Source organism: Pyxicephalus adspersus, chromosome 4 (assembly GCF_032062135.1).
Source record: "Pyxicephalus adspersus chromosome 4, UCB_Pads_2.0, whole genome shotgun sequence".
Lineage (NCBI taxonomy): Eukaryota > Metazoa > Chordata > Amphibia > Anura > Pyxicephalidae > Pyxicephalus > Pyxicephalus adspersus.
Window position 1 is genome coordinate 64,749,627 of NC_092861.1, and position 18,500 is coordinate 64,768,126.

At 39.5% G+C, this 18,500-nt stretch overlaps 1 protein-coding gene across 1 annotated transcript in view; it reads left to right on the forward strand.

Annotated features, from left to right (window-relative positions):
• The first annotated feature begins 13,898 nt into the window (after positions 1 to 13,898).
• The window catches only part of BAG2 (BAG cochaperone 2), a 14,797-nt gene continuing 10,195 nt past the window's right edge, over positions 13,899 to 18,500 (forward strand). The window contains exon 1 of the mRNA XM_072408463.1: positions 13,899 to 14,178. Coding sequence (XP_072264564.1) covers positions 14,054 to 14,178 — 125 coding nt within the window. The 5' untranslated portion in view covers positions 13,899 to 14,053. The remainder of the gene's footprint in view (positions 14,179 to 18,500) is intronic.

Consider the following 18,500-nt stretch of genomic DNA (forward strand, 5'->3'; position numbering starts at 1 on the left):
CATTGTCCGTGGATCTGCCAGGACGGTCCTTTCAGACGATGGGCGCTGTACACACGCCAGATTCTCATACAATAGGGGCCCTGAACCGATTATCGGACAAGAACCATTGAACTTGTGTACATAGACTAACTGACACCACACTGCCTAATAATATGTCGAGACAAACATCCGTCCTAATTGCATTTATTAAAATAATGTACCTGTTCCGACTTACATACAAATTCAATTTAGGAACAAACCTGCAGTCCCTATCTCGTATGTAACCCAGGGACTACCTGTACTACATTTCAGCAAGGCCAGGTGCCTCACACACACTGTATAAGCTCACATACATTCCTTGACAGGCTGAATGGGCATGCAAACCCCCTTAGGTAACACCCACTTATAAAGCAGAGACTAAATGACCGCAAAACAAATGGTTAAAGGGCAGGACAGAAAAGATGAGGAGTTGGCTGGATGATCTATGTAGTCAGATTGAATGCTGCAGCTTCTAATGCTTGTTGTGTGCAGGGAACTAGGACTGATCTCTTTCAGCACAGAAGAGGAGTATCTACAAGTGTGTAGAATGAAAGATATGACTGGAGTTCAGCTATTTTGCACTGATTAGAACAGTGGTCGCCAGCCTTTTCAGTCCTGCAGGCCACTAAAATTACTGACTCCTGACTGCGCATGCGCGGGGAGCCGGGTGTCAATCAAAGGGGGAGAAACCCCTTGAGGTCATAATACAACCCTGCCCACTCACCCATAACAGATCTGAGCCTGCAATGGGAGAGTGGACAGGTTGTGTCCAGGGACACATCCCGCCCACTTCCTTGAGCCCGGGATTTGTACAGGGTACGTGGTCCGCGGCTCTGGCCGGTCCCATTTCTGACTCTGCCTGGGGGGGGGTGGACACCGGCCAGAGCCGCGGACCGATGTATTAGAAAATTAATAAATTCCTTCTAATGCACCTGATGTTGGATCTAAGTTTTATGCAGCCTGGAATTTTATGTCCCCTGTGTTACAAATGAAGATGTCATGTTTCCTGTTATGCCCTTCACTATGAGAAGTGAGACAATAAATATTTCTGTTTAGGAAAAATGTTACTTCAACAGTTCGCTAATAATCACTGGATTTGACCTGGAAAATCCCTTAGACAACAATAAAGGTCAGAGGTGTTTGTTTCAATCACATTGTTGCCACTTTTGCTATTTCTCTCCACAAACAGCCACAATGTCAGCCTATGGGCACTTAAAAACATGCAATAAGAAACTGAAAAAATTTGATCAGTGCAGTACCTCTATTACCACTTTTAGAAGCCGGGATAGCCAGGAAATAAAACCAGTTCCTGCTTCTATAAATATTGGGTTACAAAATGAGCAAACCTTTTTGAAAGTAGAGAACAAAACAGAAAATTCAGAAATTCAGTTTTTCATGTTCAGAACACATACTATGGCGGTTGTAATAGAATGCAAGTACCCACAGGTGCCTTCAGGTATTCTTTTGTTGTGAAAGCGAAGGGCTCACCCTGTACTGGAACAAGGCAAAGATGCAAAGCACTTTAGTTAACAAAAACTAATTACGGCTAAGTAAGGGCTACTAACAATAATAAACTCATGAGACTTATATCTAAATAGGAGTTAAAACCATAAGGTTTATTTAAGAATAGTTAAAGCACAGGATTTTGCTGTGTCACTGACTGCCCAGGTCTGTAATTTACGTTGAGATTGTTGCTCTTCCATATACCAGTAATCATTTGGTCCACTGTATCAAGTGCTCTCTTCAGTTACAAAAAAAAAAAACATTTAGGTGCAGCCCATGTGTACTAGAGGGCCAAGAAAGTGTTTTCTCCTTGCAGCTAGGTAAGCTAAAAAATACTACACCAAAAAATGCTTTGTCATTTTCTTAACTAACATTTATATTCTGGTGAATTTATTAATGTCCAAAGATGGCTGGTACACCACTAGCAAGTAAGAGGAAGTAGAAATGTATCCCCAAATCTTTTTTGTCTGTTTCGACATCTTTTTTGGAAACCACTGAAAACCAAAATAAATAAAAACAGAGTATGTAAAACCAAATAATTGTTTAAAAATGCACATTTTGGGTGATTTTCTCATTTAATTTGTAATAATGACACCCCACTGTCTACCTCTGCAAGCAATGTCATCATTCAAGAACATCAGCCATAAACAGAATTTTATCAATAGTTTGTCTTGGCGTCTACATGGAATGACTCACCTGATAAATGTAGACATTACACTAAATGCATTGTCTGATGGGTTCAGGAATTGTGAACAGAAAACAAATTACTCAAACCAAGAAATTTAAGCAAAATGTATGTGTCATTAATTGTAACAAGAAAGTTACAGAAATAAATTAAGTTATTAAATGTTACAAAAACTCCTGTTGGTTAAGGAATGATTTTACTTAGCTTAGTATAGTTGTTTCTGTGCTAAAGTTCCCAAATGTGTCAATCACAATGTCACGACAAAACTACCTATTAAGCGTGTGATGGCAGAAAACTTCCCCTTCATCTCAGAAAAGGTGGTAAAATGGATAACACTATGACTGTTTCATACAGCTGGTAAGATAAGAGAATAATCTTAGCTCATTAGAGGTTTTATTACATAAAAGTGCCATGCTTTACATGGACAAGGTTTACATGGAGGTAATTTACCAAGATATAAACATAACACATTTGTTCTCATAAAAAAACTCATATATGAACCAGTTCCCAGAGTGTTCATTTTTGTCCAAGGATATTAGCTGTCTGAGGAACCAGCTTTCATCATCTTAATGGAGTATGGTCAACTTTTTGAGCACCTTTGCGAATAAAATATGTGTTTAAAGCGGAAAGTTCCACTTTGAAAAACACACGGTAAGGCAGGTCATTAATCCAGAAAGGGACATGTGATGTCCCTTCTGCAATAATTCCTCTTGCCTGCCTGATCACTCTGGGTATCTCCACATGTGTAGCTCAGCTTTGTCGCCAATATACCCGGCAAACCTGGCTTCGCCTGTGTGTGCCTGGAAATAATGAACTCACACACATTTGTGCTGGATTTACGTCATCCCTGTCTGACCAATCAAGGTGTCCAAATATTGTCTTTAGGAAGAAAAAGAAGGCGTGCTGCAACAGAACAGGGGCAGGTGAGTATCACAGGTTTAGTTCCATTTTAAAACTTAATAGGGTGTATATTAACCTTAACATTGCTGAAACACAGAGATAAACAATTCCCTTAGCTATAGGTCATTATTAATTATAGCCTGTTTTTGAAACCTCATTGGCTGTCAGTGCTGAAAATTTTAGTTTTGTGGCCATATCTTTGAATCTTTGCACCAAATATTTTTTAAATCCCTATTGCAGCTGAAATTGATTTCATACTAGGATGCACATTTTAAAGGTTTGGCCAAATTTCCTTTAAATATGTACTGAACTGTGAAGTCTGTGCTATAAAGGTGAGCAGGGGGTAAATAACTGCAGCTGATCAATTCCTGAATATGGACTCACCATTCTTTGCTCTGCACTTTGTCTGGTAAAGGCATGGCTTTGCAGTCAGAAATGTATCTTCTTCCCCTGATGACCAGTGATCTGCTTACTACTGGGGGAATACTTTTGGGAAGGGAGCAAACTAAGTGCAAAAATAACAATATCTAATGTTGACCCTAGTAAGTGACAACATTTTTGTGACTTTTCTGCTGTTTGGACTGCTGGCCTTTTAAGAAAGTGAGTCATGCTGAACTGGTGTGCGAAAGAGAAAGGAGGAAGGTCTGTGGATTTAGATAAAGAGGAAGGCATCCAAAGTTTAAACAGCCTGGCAGAGGAAACTGCCAGGAGAGCAAGCAAAAAGTGAAAAAAATCTTACGTGGTTGAGGATGTCTCAGTGGCTATAATAATCTCTTATTCAGCTACAGACAGAAACTGCATCTGCAGAGTTGTGAGAGGCTGGCAGCCATCTCGGATGACTGAAGCTAAAGCTACCTATACTCGTCTGATGATTCTCGTCCAATTATCGCTTCGGGGCAAGTATCGGAGGACAATCTGACGTGTGTACAGCGGTTGTCCAACACTGTTCATGAATCTGTCCTGGCGGATCCATGAACGATGAACAACTGCAATACAAGTGAAGGGAAGAGAGAGTAGTGGAGTGCCGCTCGCTCGTTCTCCCCTCTTCATAGAGCAGATCGGTGCTGTATGTATCATTCATGCATCTTTCAGTCTTTTGTCGTTGGAAATGATCGAAAAAAGAACCTTTCCAATGACAAATGTCTATCGTGTGTACAGAGCCTAACACTGATTGTGCCAGTTTTAAGTTTCTCTTTTCCTAATTGTTAGAGAGCTAGAGCTTCTCTGGTTATACAATTCCCTTACTGACTATCCTGGTGGATTACAATTACAAAAAATACTCCCTGGTAGGAGTCTAAGCACTCCAGCAAACAGTAGGGGCCCAAAAGAGGGATTCACTAAGACATAAAATACCACTGTGAGTCTTAATAGTTAGGTGTGATATTAACTGGTTTTGTTTGTTATGGTGATCTATGATTCACTTGTATTCTTTTACGTTTAGTGATTGACCTCGTTGTTGTTTAGGAGTAGCGTGCGTTTTTGTCATTTGCATATAGTTATATATACATTCCTTCAACAATTGTTCATTTTACACTACGAATTTCTCATCCTATCAGGGCCTTGAATAAATATTTTTTTCTGATCTGATCAATGTTACAGGGTCCAGGTGACTGGGTGGGTCATGTCTGCTATGGTAGCAAAGGAAGGAACTCAAAAAAACTCAGTAGTTCCCATGTAGGCGAATTTCATACTATGCCCTACAAATAGCTAACCTTGAAATTCAGATTGTCTTTAGAGCTCATCTTTAGGTTCCCCTATACCCTCTTCCCCAGTTCTTTTAAATTCTTCTTCCTACAAAAAGGAGTAAGGACATATTTCCACAGTTGGATGCATCAACTCACATATTTTGAATGTGGAGTGAAGGTAGGTAATTCATTTTTATTCGACTGTCTGAGCCTTAATGCATGAGAATATGTACCAGCTCAATTTTTGCTAAATAAAAACACTACAACATACAGCTATGTATCATGTTGTTTTATTTTTGACAGATAAGAGGACAACAGCGCACATGGTTGCATTGTTGGAAAGGGAAAACATTGGTCTGTTTTGAAGTGTTGCAATAAATGTGTGATAAATCTTTCATTATCTATAGTACATGCCAATAGGTTTAACAATGCTTCCAAAGCAGTAGAAAACCTAATTATACCCCCCCCCCCCCAAAAAAAAAAAAAAAAATAGATACATCAGCCAGAGACAGAAATATGTTATTCCCTGCTGTTTTATATATCCACAGCTTTTAACTGCAACATTCTTTATACTATTTATAAAAAAAACTCAAAGCTTTTATGGCTGGTGCCTTCAATAAATGTTTAAACCTGACCTGAGATTCTACCAAATCTACTCATACACCTAATCTCAGCCAGTATCTAGAAATACCTGCTTTTTTTAACATCTGGACTTGGAATCTTCTGACCATTGCCATCTTATCCTCCTCATACAATTTCACCATTTAAGTTTAAGGACCTTTCTTTTTGTAGTAGAAGCTTGCCTAACCAAATAGCTAAATAGATGCTGTTAAAAATCTTGGGGGATATCGATCCAATCCTCTGGCCCCGTCCTTTTGCTTTGATCTGTCCCCCAACGAGTGTGCTGACGTTCCCCGGAAGTTCCCCGGTGACGGTGCGTACAAGGGAGCGTGGGGGGAATTTCAAATTATTTTGTATTGGATTCAATACAAAATAACTATTAAATCCAATACAAGGTAATTATTACATATTACATATATTATATGCTACTGTACAGTTATATCACAGAATTCATTATTTTTAGTTTATTTATGCACCCTTGTTTTAACAGATTTTTGTGTTTTTTAGACATATTTCGGTGAGTTATGCCTAAGAATTAAAGGCCCAGAATGTAAAATAATTTTTTATGAAAGACAATGTACCGCTTTTATACCTATAAATCCACAAAGAAATAAACTGCCCAGGAGGTTAAAAAGGGTGTTGCAAAAAAAAATATTATATTTTTACTTTTCATAAATTGGATGCTTACCCTTTTATACAATTTAAAAGTTTTGGTGATAGGTCTGATTTAATCTGATGGGACCCTCACAAAGATAAAGAAATAATCTAATTTGTAAAATAAAAAAAACATGTACTCCCCTATTCTCATGTACTCCCCTATGTTAAGACCCTGTTATCATCAGTTACCATTCTATGATCAAGATTCCCTACTAGATGCGGATAGGACTGGGTTCATTGCACCCAAGGCTACTGATCATAAAATCCATCAATAACATACTAATTTACAGGTTCCCCACATACAAGCATGGCAGTTATAGCTGTACTAGGCATTAACAAATCATTTGTTTTCTTGGACTGTAGTTTTAATAAAAGAGTACAGGCATGCATGGATTTTTGACTGGGTTTCCAGAACTAGATATTTATGATTTATAGAATGCTCCAGGCCTCATTGAAAATCTGAGGCTAACTTTCCAGTACAGAGACACATCAAGGCACATACCCCAACCCTATAGCTTTATTGATGTAGCATGTTCCAATGCTTCATACAGCTGTAGGAGTCTAAAGGAAGGATCCTTGCAAAATAGCTGGCCATTTATGCAGATGATTTACCACTATTTCTTTAGGACCCAGGCACTACACTAGTTGGTGTGTTAGACAATCAATATGAATATCTGAGATTTAAGATGAACTGGGCTTATTGTCAATTACTCTTCATAGATCAAGAAGCTCAGATGCCATTTCCAGTTCCTCCAACCCTCCTGTTATCATGAATTACCCATACCAAATACTTAGTACTTGATGTCTAATACTGTATTCAATACTTCATTCCTTTGAACCTCATCCCTTTAATGTTTTACAAAAAACTAGGTTGCACATGTGGAGTCATAAGCCCTTATATGCTAAATAAACCTGGTTGGGGAAATTTAGGGTATTGCCTAAATATATATATATATATATATATATATATATATATAAAGCATTGGAGATGTGGTAAGGAAAGTGAAGGGATGAGAAATCAGAGGTGAACAAAGGTAGCAGTGTAGGGAGGGATTTAGTTGAGTTATGTTAGGAAGAAGAGAGAGATGTGGCTGAGGGGAGAAAAATATAAAACATTGCATGGGAGGTGTGCTGGACTGAGAAAGGAGAACCGGGCCAAGGCAGGAGAATAGGAAGGAATGTATGGGAAATGTACTAGAAAGAGAAGTGAGAGGTTGGTATGCACTGGTAAGAGGAGCGAGAGGTGGTGGGCAAGGGCAGGAGAGCAGAGAAGGGTACATGGAAGATATATTGGGAAGTGAAAGGGGGTAAGGACAGGAGTGTAAAAAGATATGTTTGTCCAGTATACAAGAAAGAGCAGAATACACTTCTGCAAAATTGAATATCCAGCTATTAAACAGTAGTCAGTAGGAACATTATAATTTCTTGAAAAATCACCACTTTAATGCCATTTTGCATTTATTGGATCATGCTGGTTAAGAACCACATTGCTAAAAAAAAAAAAATCTTCCTTTCCAACGTTTCAGTCAAGTGGAAGCGCTCTTGGTGACTGTGAGATTGGTTGTAGTGCAGGCCATGGGTCCTCTAGGTGGCAATAGAGAATGCTGCTAAAACACATCATAGTACTCTAACAAGGAAAACAAGAATAGTAAATATATATATAAATATTTTATGCAAAGTGTATATGTTCTTCATACAAATTATTAGGAATGGTGTGTTGGCTTTAGTGTAAGGGAAGATTTTAGAAATCCTGTAAAACATAAGGAGTGAAAGAGTTACCTGTGTGATGCTGAAAGAGATAAGTTTCTTCTTGGAGTATTGAAGTGTGTTTTACGTACTGCTATTAGATATACCATGAGTCATATAAATAAAGAACCTATTATATAAGTACAAAGCAAATTAAATCTTGGGCTTTAGACATATGTAACATACCACAGCTCTCACATTAAAGTAAATATAAATCTAGGGAAATACGTCTGTTTAGCTAAAGATAGCAAAGGTACAAACATACCAATTTGAATGTCTGTAGCCAGACATTCAGAACTGTTGGTCAGGAAGCTGAAACCTTTTTGTTCTGTGTGATAACCACTGTAAGGAAGGTTTTGTTTTAAACTCTGTTGTTGAATAAACTTTTACTGAGGAATGTTATGCTGAGATCCCTGTGCAGAAATGTTGATAATTCCTCCCTGGCGGTTTTATTTAGACAGTCAATTGTTATTATTATTATTAATATTATTATTATTAATAATAATAATAATAATAATATTAAACAGGATTTATATAGGGTCAACATATTACATAGTGCTGTACTTTATACATAGGGGTTGCAAATGACAGACGGATACAGACAGTGACACGGGAGGAGAGGACCCTGCCCCGAAGAGCTAATTCCAATGGATTTCTAAAGAACCAACATCTGAGGCTTAAAATTGATAAATACAAACATTGCATACATCCTCCTTGAGATTTTCCATCAACTATATAAAATAAAGGGACCCTTCTTTTTGATGTTGGGCAGAATATATGGACTGTTATTACCCAAAGTCCTGTTTTAAATGCTAGTTCCTCCCCTGATGAAGTCTGTATGGTGAAATGTGCATGGTAGAGTTAATCACTCTTTTATATTTTTATAGTACTTTTATAACAGTCTACAAAATTATTGAGTGTTCCCCTTTTTTGCAGAGATGCATTGGCTTTTTTTATCTTTGGGAGTATCAACGATCATTGAAACAGTTCACTGGGATATAAGCACAGGAGATCTGGACTAAAGCTGCGTACACACTTCCAATTTTTGTCGTTGGAAAGGATCTTTCACAATCCTTTCCAACGACAAGGGAGTGCACGATGCATGAACGATGCTATACATACAGCACCGTTCATGCTCTATGGAGAGTGGAGGGGGAGAGCGACGGAGCGGCACCCTGCTGCGCGCTCTCCCCTTCCCTTGCATTAGGATCGGCTGTCGTCCATCGTCCGTGGATCCGGCAGGTCGGTCGTCCGGACGATGGACGACACCGACTGTACACACGGCAGATTTTCGCCCGATAATTGGCCGATGCCGATTATCGGGCGATAAAAATCTGACGTGTGTACGTAGCTTAAGCTGAATGGCGTAAGATCGTCCGGTGTTCCAGGAGTAGGGGCTACTATTTCCATACCATTAAAGTGCAACATGATCTTTGCTTTGTTTGAACAGTCTGCCTAAGTCGGTAAGTGCATGAGCATGTTGGATAAGGATTATTGAAGTGTAAGAAGAATATAAATTGTAACAAAGGATTTATGTTAGAGAAATCTTTAGGTTTTTTATTTCATCTGTTTTGTGGTCCTGCTTTCAGATTGTTTCACTTTTCACTCGTTAATAACCTTGTTTTATGTGGGTGTAATTACACCCATAGTGGCTGCTTTATTAGTGCAACGGCACAATATCATTTATTCTTTGGAGCTAGTAGGAAATGTCTACTTCCTGGAGCATCATGTCATCACTGCTATAGGTGAGTCATTTTTTAATCTTATGCCTTCAGACAGGAGGAGGATGACTATTATCCTGGCAATCAGCTTTAAATTTACTATTGAAAGTATTTTGTTATCGTGTCAGAGCTGTCTTGTGTTTTAACCACACTCTTTAGGCCCTGTTTATAAAATACTCCCCCAAGCCAAACTCTGAAAATCGCTGGAGGTGAATGGTTTATTTTTTATTACAGATCTCATAAAAACAATGTTTCATTATGCCACCTAGTGGTCAATCGTCAAAAGTGCACAGCTGTCACAATAGGAAAAGAATAGGAAATAAACAAATTCGTTCCTATTCTCTTGCCTTGTCATATGCTTTAAAAAAGTCTCTGTTTACCGTTTTAAAGAGCTACATATCACAGTCTACATAACAATACTTAATTGAGAAAGTTGGCTTCCTACATTTTTTAAAACGTTGTTCCCTGTTTTTGTTATATATATATATATATATGAATATATATATGTTATATATATATATGAATTTTTCAAACCTGCCTTTTAACTATTCCACAACAGAAAATGATTGTACAACATAGTGTGGTGCTCCTTTATTCTAAGTGAGCAAATCTAATTTTTGCAGTGTTTGACTAGGACTGTGAAAGACCTATGACACCCCTGTTACCCTAGGGAAAGTAACAAGACACTGCTATGGCCTAATTGTGGTTACAGTGAGAGGGCATAATTATAACTTTAACCACTTACTGTACACATATGTCACAGTCTCTGCACTCACAAATACCTGTTCATAGGATTTACAGACATGAAACATAAAAAAAAATCATAAAGATCATAAAAAATCTGTAAACTCATATTTTATTTATTTATTGGCACACAGTCTTAAAGATGAACGTTATTTAAATAGTTAAGGAAAACTGTTGAAACACTAAACACTTTGGCTGGAAGTATGTAATTTAATATATAGCATAAAAAGATGAGTCAGGTGTGGAAGAGTTAGGAGTCTGTAGCCCAAAGAGAAAAGGGCTAGTAAATGTAACAGGTTTAGGGGAGGTTTAGGGGATAGTCTGTAACACACAGAGTGCAGGAGTATTTAATGCAGTGAGTTCAGCGGCTAGGAATGTGTAAAGCAGAGAGTATAGACGTTATGAGAGTGTAAAGTGAAATGAGGGAAAAAATAGAAGTTAAAGATGTCTATTACACAAAATGCTGGGGTCAGGAGTATGTAGCCTACAGCCTGCAGAAGTCAGGAATACACAATGTACAAGTTCATGAGTTCAAGAGTACTGCGCTACACCCCTACTCAGCCACCACAAAAAAAATCCCTTTTTTCTATTCCAACCCCCCTACAAATTGCCTAAATAACCCCTAACATGCAAAAAAATGTTGACAGCCTTTTCCTCCTATACACAGACAAGAATTCTACTTTCACAAAATTCTCCTCCCCACCAGATTATAATTATTATTATTAGACAGCCATACAAAAATCTTTCATGAATTAAAATTCCTGCATGCAAAAATTACCCTTTCATCCTCTACCATATCTTCCATTAGGATGAACTCCCTACCCACCCTTACCCCAAATTCTCTCCTCTCGGTATAAATCCCCGAAAAGTGCAGTTACACTGTGAGCATGAGCTAGATTACATAAAGACACATGCCAATGTACTGAATTGCAGCAGCTGTTTCTATACTCATTGTGACCCTATGATGTAAACATGAAGTCAGATGCTTTGTTTTTTTGTAGTTTCTCACCTACAGTAATGAGAAAAATAAAGTACACCCTCTTTTGAGTTTTTTTTATTGTATTAGGACATAATACACAATTGTCTCTGCACAAGCATGAGATTCACACAGTTTGTGAAACATTAAGTACACTGTTGCTATTCCCATAGGAGTTAAAAATGCAACTAGCAGCCAGGGGGGTGGTAATCAAATGGGCTTTAAAAAAAGTTATTGATTATCAGCAGGTGTGACCACATCTACCAGCAGAAATGTTGGCAGTTTGCTGGTTGGAGCATTCAGGTGTGTGTTAACACAATGCCAAGGAGGTAAGACATTAGAAATTTTTTTAGAGAGGCAATTGTTGCTGCTTATCAATCTGGGAATGGTCATTAGGCCATTTCCACTCAATATGAAATCAGTTGTTCTACAGTATTCACAAGTGGCAAACATTTATGACAATTGCCAATCTTCCCAGGGGTGGATGTCCAAGCAAATTCACCCCAAGGTCAAAACATGTAATGTTCAAAGAAACTAAAAAAAACAAAAGCTGGAAGGGCTGTTATGAGAAAGCCCTTTTTTCTCTAAAATCAACATGACAGCATGGTCTAAGTGTACAAAGTTGCATCTGAACAAACAGTTCTGGAAAACTTTCATTTGGACAGATGAGACCAAAGTAGAGATGTGTGGCCATAATGTACGGTGTCATGTTTGGTGAAAACCAACCACAGCATATCAGTACAAACACTTTATACCAACTGTTGAGCATGGTGGAGGGGTGATGATATGGGATGTTGTACAGGCACAACACCTGGACACTTTGAGTTGACCACTTTAACTATATATGCCAAAATATTCTAGAGACAATGACCCCAAGCACGAAAGATGTTGAAAAGTTCCAGTCAAGATCCAGACCTCAACTGGATAAAAATGCTGTGGGGGGACCTTTAGAGAGATGTGCATTACTAAATACCCACACGCTCAATGATCTGAAGCAATGTTGTAAGGAAAACTGGATCAACATTCCTCCATAATGATGTGAGACTGACAAAGCCATACTGAAAACAATTACTTCCATTTATTGCTGCTAAAGATGTTTCTACAGACTACCTAGTATTCCACATGTGGCTTCTTCATTTTGGCTTTGTTTTTGTTTTATAAATAATGACACAATAGAATCTGCTGTGTGTGTCTTTCACCTGAGAGTTAATAATGTAAAACCTGGTAGAGATTTTTTAAATGTCCTTTATTATGCCTTGTAGCAAAAAAAGCTTTTGCATTTTACAGGACAGCAGCAAACCACTGACTTTAGGCTGGGTCTACATGAACGGATTTAAAAACGCATATAAACGACCACATTTATTTGCGTTTTCATGCACTTTTACAACCGTTTCAAAGCTTAACTTTAAAACGCTAAAAAACTTTTATGAACGCCTATGACACGGTTTACTGCGAATTGCATTTTCATTTTCATATTTTACATAAGAGTTTATAAAAGGTTTACTTTTAACCCTTTCAGGGAATGAGTAAGGGGTACATAAAACCCCTTACTCATTCCCTGAAAGGGTTAAAATATGTGTAAAAACTAGACGAGACTTTAATGTTAAATTATTTTATTAAATGTGTGTGTGTGTGTTTGTGTAACTAAGCTTGTGACATGTTCTGTATCTATAACACATACTACAGCTCCTCTAGGGCTGGGGGGTGATCAGGGGAGCGGATCTGTCAGCATAGCAGGGCTCTGCTGAAGTTTCGTTACACAAACACACAAACATTTAATACAATTATTTAACATTAAAGCCTTGTCTAATTTTTTTACACATATTTTAACCCTTTCAGGGAATGAGTAAGGGGTTTTATGTACCCCTGTACTCATTCCCCAGGGTGGGGTGGGGGTGATCTGGGAGTCTCCTTATTAAAGGGGGCTTCCAGATTCCAAAGACCTGCTAAAAACGTTTTTAAAAGCCCCCATTGTTTTCAAGAGTTTTCTCGCATTCATCCTGCGTTTTAATTTTTTTAAACGTTGTAAGCAATGGTTAAGATAATGCTCAGAAACGTGCCTGAAGGAAACGTCCTGGTGTAGATTAGCCCATTGGAATTCTTTGGGACCCTGAATAATTGTTGGAAATGATTGCTGGTGATGATTTCCAGCAAAATTACAACAAATGGACACTGTACAGACAATTCTGTTCTTCTTTTCTATGGGAAGAGCACAAGCAAGAAGTGCCCTGCTGTGTTTTCCTCATTAGAAAACAACAATGATCATTTGTGCCCTGCCATGGCGGATCACCAAACAATGTCACAGGGACAGCTGTGCATTGGCTTCATTTTCTTTTATGACCAATGCTGGTGATCAGCCATGTTTATACAGCTTTAGCCTGCTGGCCATAGTTCAAAGAGCCATGCAGTGCATTATGTTTTTGTAACAAATCACTCCCAGACTAATGCACATATAAATTCACCAAGACAGCAATAGTCAAAAAGGTCTTCTTATCCAATATAATGTCTTAGTCTGGCTCTATTACATCCTCATGTTTAATCATACTAGTGATATTGTAATTTTGTATAGATCTGGAAAGAGTTAATCAGGGGCCGGGTCATGTGACCGGCTGCCGCAGCCAGGTCCCCGCACAGACACGTGCTGTAGTAGAAGTCGGTGCAGGCACTGGGGGCTGGGAATCCATGAGAGCAGCGGATCCGCCCAGGACCTTGTTAGGAAATGTTTCAGCAGTCCATCCGAAGTGTCTGGGGATGTGTCTAGAAGGATTGTGATTGCCGCTTTGTTTCACCCAGAGACATGGCACAAGCCAGGATACAAGCCAAAGCCAGCGAATGTCCCAACGGGGGCAAATTCACCCGCTCCATGTCCATGGCAGCCCGGTCCACTCACCTGCTGGAGATGTTAGACGATCTGGAAATCCGGTGAGTTCTTTATACACAGCATGCATGTCAGAAGGAAGCCTCGGCACAGCTCTCCCCTGGCATGACCTGGGCACTGATCTGCTGCCATGACTTCTAATCCTTATTGTGCGGAGTGCCATGGCAGGCTCATCAATGCAGCACTAATCATCCCTACATTCTAATAATAATCTGATCTCTGGGGACATGGGCTACAGGGCATACACAGTTTATAGGAGTCTGGAGGAATTCACTGAACAATACAGCTAATGGTATATCATTCACTCCTGATGAATCCTCCACCGATTAATGTGCATGCCAAGGCATGATTTGTATTATATTCATGTGTTTCTTTATTTTCCATTGAATGTATCCTCATCGTATTCCCCTATCCCTCTTTCATTTGCCTTTAAGAGCCCAATATTTGTCACCCAGGGGGTGCATTCACATTGCACACTTTATTCTGGTGTGCCAAAGCATGTGTGCCCCACTTGTCCATAGGGTAACATGTGTCCATACAGGAACACCAACACATGTAGTGCTCAGATACAAGGATCTGATACTCAGGGCTGTACTCCCAATGGGCTTATGTTTGCTTTAAGTGGGGTTTGCATTCCCATATAGGTCTATACCATGCAAAAGTCACATCAAGCTGGAAAATGCAGCTCAGAAGGAAGTCAACTGTAGGTCATATATAGCTGCCAATGAACTGTGAGTGCTCTCAGAAGTGTCTCAATCTGATGCCAATAACACTTGTACTCTAAGTGGTGTGACAACTCATGTGCTGTATGCAGCTAGGGGGGATTTTGGTTAAACAGGTGGGGGCTAGGTGGTAGACACGCTAAGTGTTTTGCTATCAATAGTGACAGCACTGTTCATAAAGTCTCCAGCACTGTTCCCAGTTCTGTTTGTGGACTATAGATAATTATCCCCATTATTTGGTGTTCTGAAGTCTGAAGAGTGACAATGCTGCTTCTTCATCAAAGTAACAAGATGGAAATCAGTTACTGGCAAGATCACTATGTAAAAATATTGGAAAAAAGGCTGAAGTAATGCAACCACACATCTAAAGACTGACAATATTATATTTTTTTTGGTTGGCTTTAAGATATGTTTTAGGAAGGACTTCGGTTCTTTATATCCATTTTGGATATATGTTTTTTTCCTTATTAGCAAGAAAAAGCATGCTAAGTCCTGGGACACCACAGCAGATCAATTAGTTACTGATCACTTATTAATATTAATAATAACAATAATAAATGTTATTTATATAGCACCAACATATTACGCAGCCCTGTACATTAAATAGGGGTTGCAAAGGACAGATGAATACAGACAGTGACGCAGGAGGAGTGGACCCTGCCCTGAAGAGCTTACAATCTACTGATTGTCTTTCTCATAGAAAATGTTTAGAATTCCGATCAGATCAATCAGTTCTGACATGACTTGTGTACTTTGATGAGTATTTACTTACAAGTCCGATCCATCCACATCTGATTGGATTTTGTTGGACAAGCGGGCCAGATCTGAAATAAATATCAACAGTGTGTATTCAACTTTAGATTTAGGTATTAGTATTGATGATGGCAATTGGTAATTTAGTTGCGTTGGCTAAGCAGATTTAATTTCATACCACACCATAGGCAACATTAAATGAGTAACGACCAATCAGTTTATCTCCTATTTTCTAATCTTCTCTGGGAACATGAAAAGGAGAAGCTGGCTGGTGAGGGCAGCATAGACAGTTTTGCTTTCAGCCATAATGATGACATAATGTTGTCAGGTCTGATTGAAATGCACAGCTGGGCAGGACAACCCTGCACTTCTCTGAATAGCGATATACAGCAGGCACATGTATACCAGGCAGTAAGGAAGCTGGTGGAAGCTCAGTGCTATTTTCATGTCACTGAGCTGATGTGTTTTAGTGTAATAACAGATGGCCCTCCTCCCTCACTGCCTGCCCTTAAATCTCTTTAATACATTCATACACCAATTGAAAACCTAGCCGTGCCACGTACATCTGTACTAATTGCTATGAGTCACATTAGTCGGTCTCTTCCTGCACATCTGTTTTATCTATCTACTCTTCTGTGAAATAGAAATATTGATGGTGTATGGAAGTGTTGAAAAAAAAAAGAAAATATACATATTCTTCCTATATGGTGCTAATATATAAAGAAGGGCAAGTAAACCGGGACTGGACAAGTACATGTATAGGGCCCATTATTTTAAAATGGGGCATGCTTTAAAAAATCACTTACCTTTTCTTGAATGCCATTGATCTATGTACTTACTACACCCAGTAAATCCAGCACTGTCTTGATTTCCATCTTCCTTCTGGGGCTCCATGTTATGTCCCATGCCACCATCTTCTTTCTTCCAGGTTCATGATGACATTGCCCCATCTCACACTGCACATGTACAATATTAGCTAATGTGTCTTCCTTCAAATGTGAATAAAGTGCCAATAAAATTTTAGAAAATACCGTATTTTTCGGACTATAAGACGCTCCGGCCTATAAGACGCACCCAATTTTAAAGGAGAAAAACCTAGAAAAAAAAGATTCTGAACAAAATACTAAAAAATCACTCTGTGTCAATGTATCCCCTTCTAATCACTCTGACACAGAGTGATCAGAAGGGGATACATTGACACAGAGTGATCAGAAGGGGATACATTGACACAGAGTGATTAGAAGGGGATACATTGACACAGTGTATCCCCTTCTGATCACCCTGTGCCAAAAAATCATACTCACCCGATCCCGCGATCCCGCGGGCTTCTTCTTCTCCTCGCTCTCCTCCTGGCTGCAGCGCGTGTCCCCTCCTCCTCTGAGCGAGGAGAAGCCGACACGCATACCCCAGCGATCCCATAAGCAGGCTGATCCAGCCTGCTTACCGGATCGCGAGGGCACGTGTGCCGGCTTCTCCTCGCTCAGAGGAGGAGGAGGGGACACGCGCTGCAGCCGGGAGGAGAGCCAGGAGAAGCCGGCACCCGTGCCCTCGCGATCCCGTAAGCAGGCTGATCCAGCCTGCTTATGAGATCGCGGGGGCACGGGTGTCGGCTTCTCCTGGCTCTCCTCCTGGCTGCAGCGCGTGTCTCCTCCTCTGAGAGAGGAGAAGCCGACATGCATACCCCCGCGATCCCATAAGCAGGCTGGATCAGCCTGCTTATGGGATCGCGGGGGTATGCATGTCGGCTTCTCCTCGCTCAGAGGAGGAGGAGACACGCGCTGTAGCCGGGAGGAGAGCGAGAAGAAGAAGCCCACAGCATCGCGGGATCGGGTGAGTATGATTTTTTTTAATTACCGGTATATTTAACATGTATTCGGTGTATAAGACGCACCCACTTTTCCCCCCAGTTTTGGGGAAGAAAAAGTGCGTCTTATAGTCCGAAAAATACGGTAATAGGAAAAGTTAATAAGTAATACAAAAAATGTATAATATAAAAGTAAAAGCGTCCCTTTTGCATCGTGCTGTTTTCTAGGTAATAACTAATTTTGAGGTTATTAGGTTTTAGCAACATTTTGTTTCTGCGGCTTGGTTGGCAGCATCATATATTGCCCGAACCGCTCATTGGCTAGACAAATGTTAAGGAAAAAAGAACAATAAATGATTTGTTAGGGATGTTAGGTCTCTCCCATAGACTTCAGTAGCAACACTAATACCCACCTATCACCCAGAGACACAGTCTAGTTTTTTTTTAGACACACAGCTAATCACACACCAGACTCCTATGTCTATTTGACTTGCAGAGAATTCATGTTTATACAAACACCCTGCTGTAATGTATGTGGGTACCTTTTCTATTGTCAGTGGAATGGCTCTCTAATGCCTTATAAGTGCTTGTCAGCTCCAACCTTGCACAGAATGGCTCCTGCAGTCTCCAGGAACAAACCTGGGGTTAATATGGAACCATTGTGGTTTGGTTGAGGATTAGTTACCTTTGCTGTAAGCACAATCTACTTGTGGAGTGTGAAGAAATCTTTTGTTTTATTTTCTCCTCTTCACTCATACTTTCTCATGCATCAGCAGTTTTTGTTTTTTATATTCTGAACATAAAAGGTAATGCTGTGTGTCATGAAATAATATACTTTATAACACGTATTGTCATGAGATCATCAAGTAATTGTAAAATTGTAAAATTTTCTGTACAGCTCATTGAAGCAGATTTGCTCAGTATACAAAGGTTTGATCAGTATACCGTGTTTCCCCGAAAATAAGACACCCCCCCGAAAGTAAGCCCTAGCAGGATTTTTGGCTGTTTTCCAGCAAGCTCGAAATATAAGCCCTCCCCCGAAAGTAAGCCCTAGCTTAATACCGTAGAATATCTTCAGCACATACTG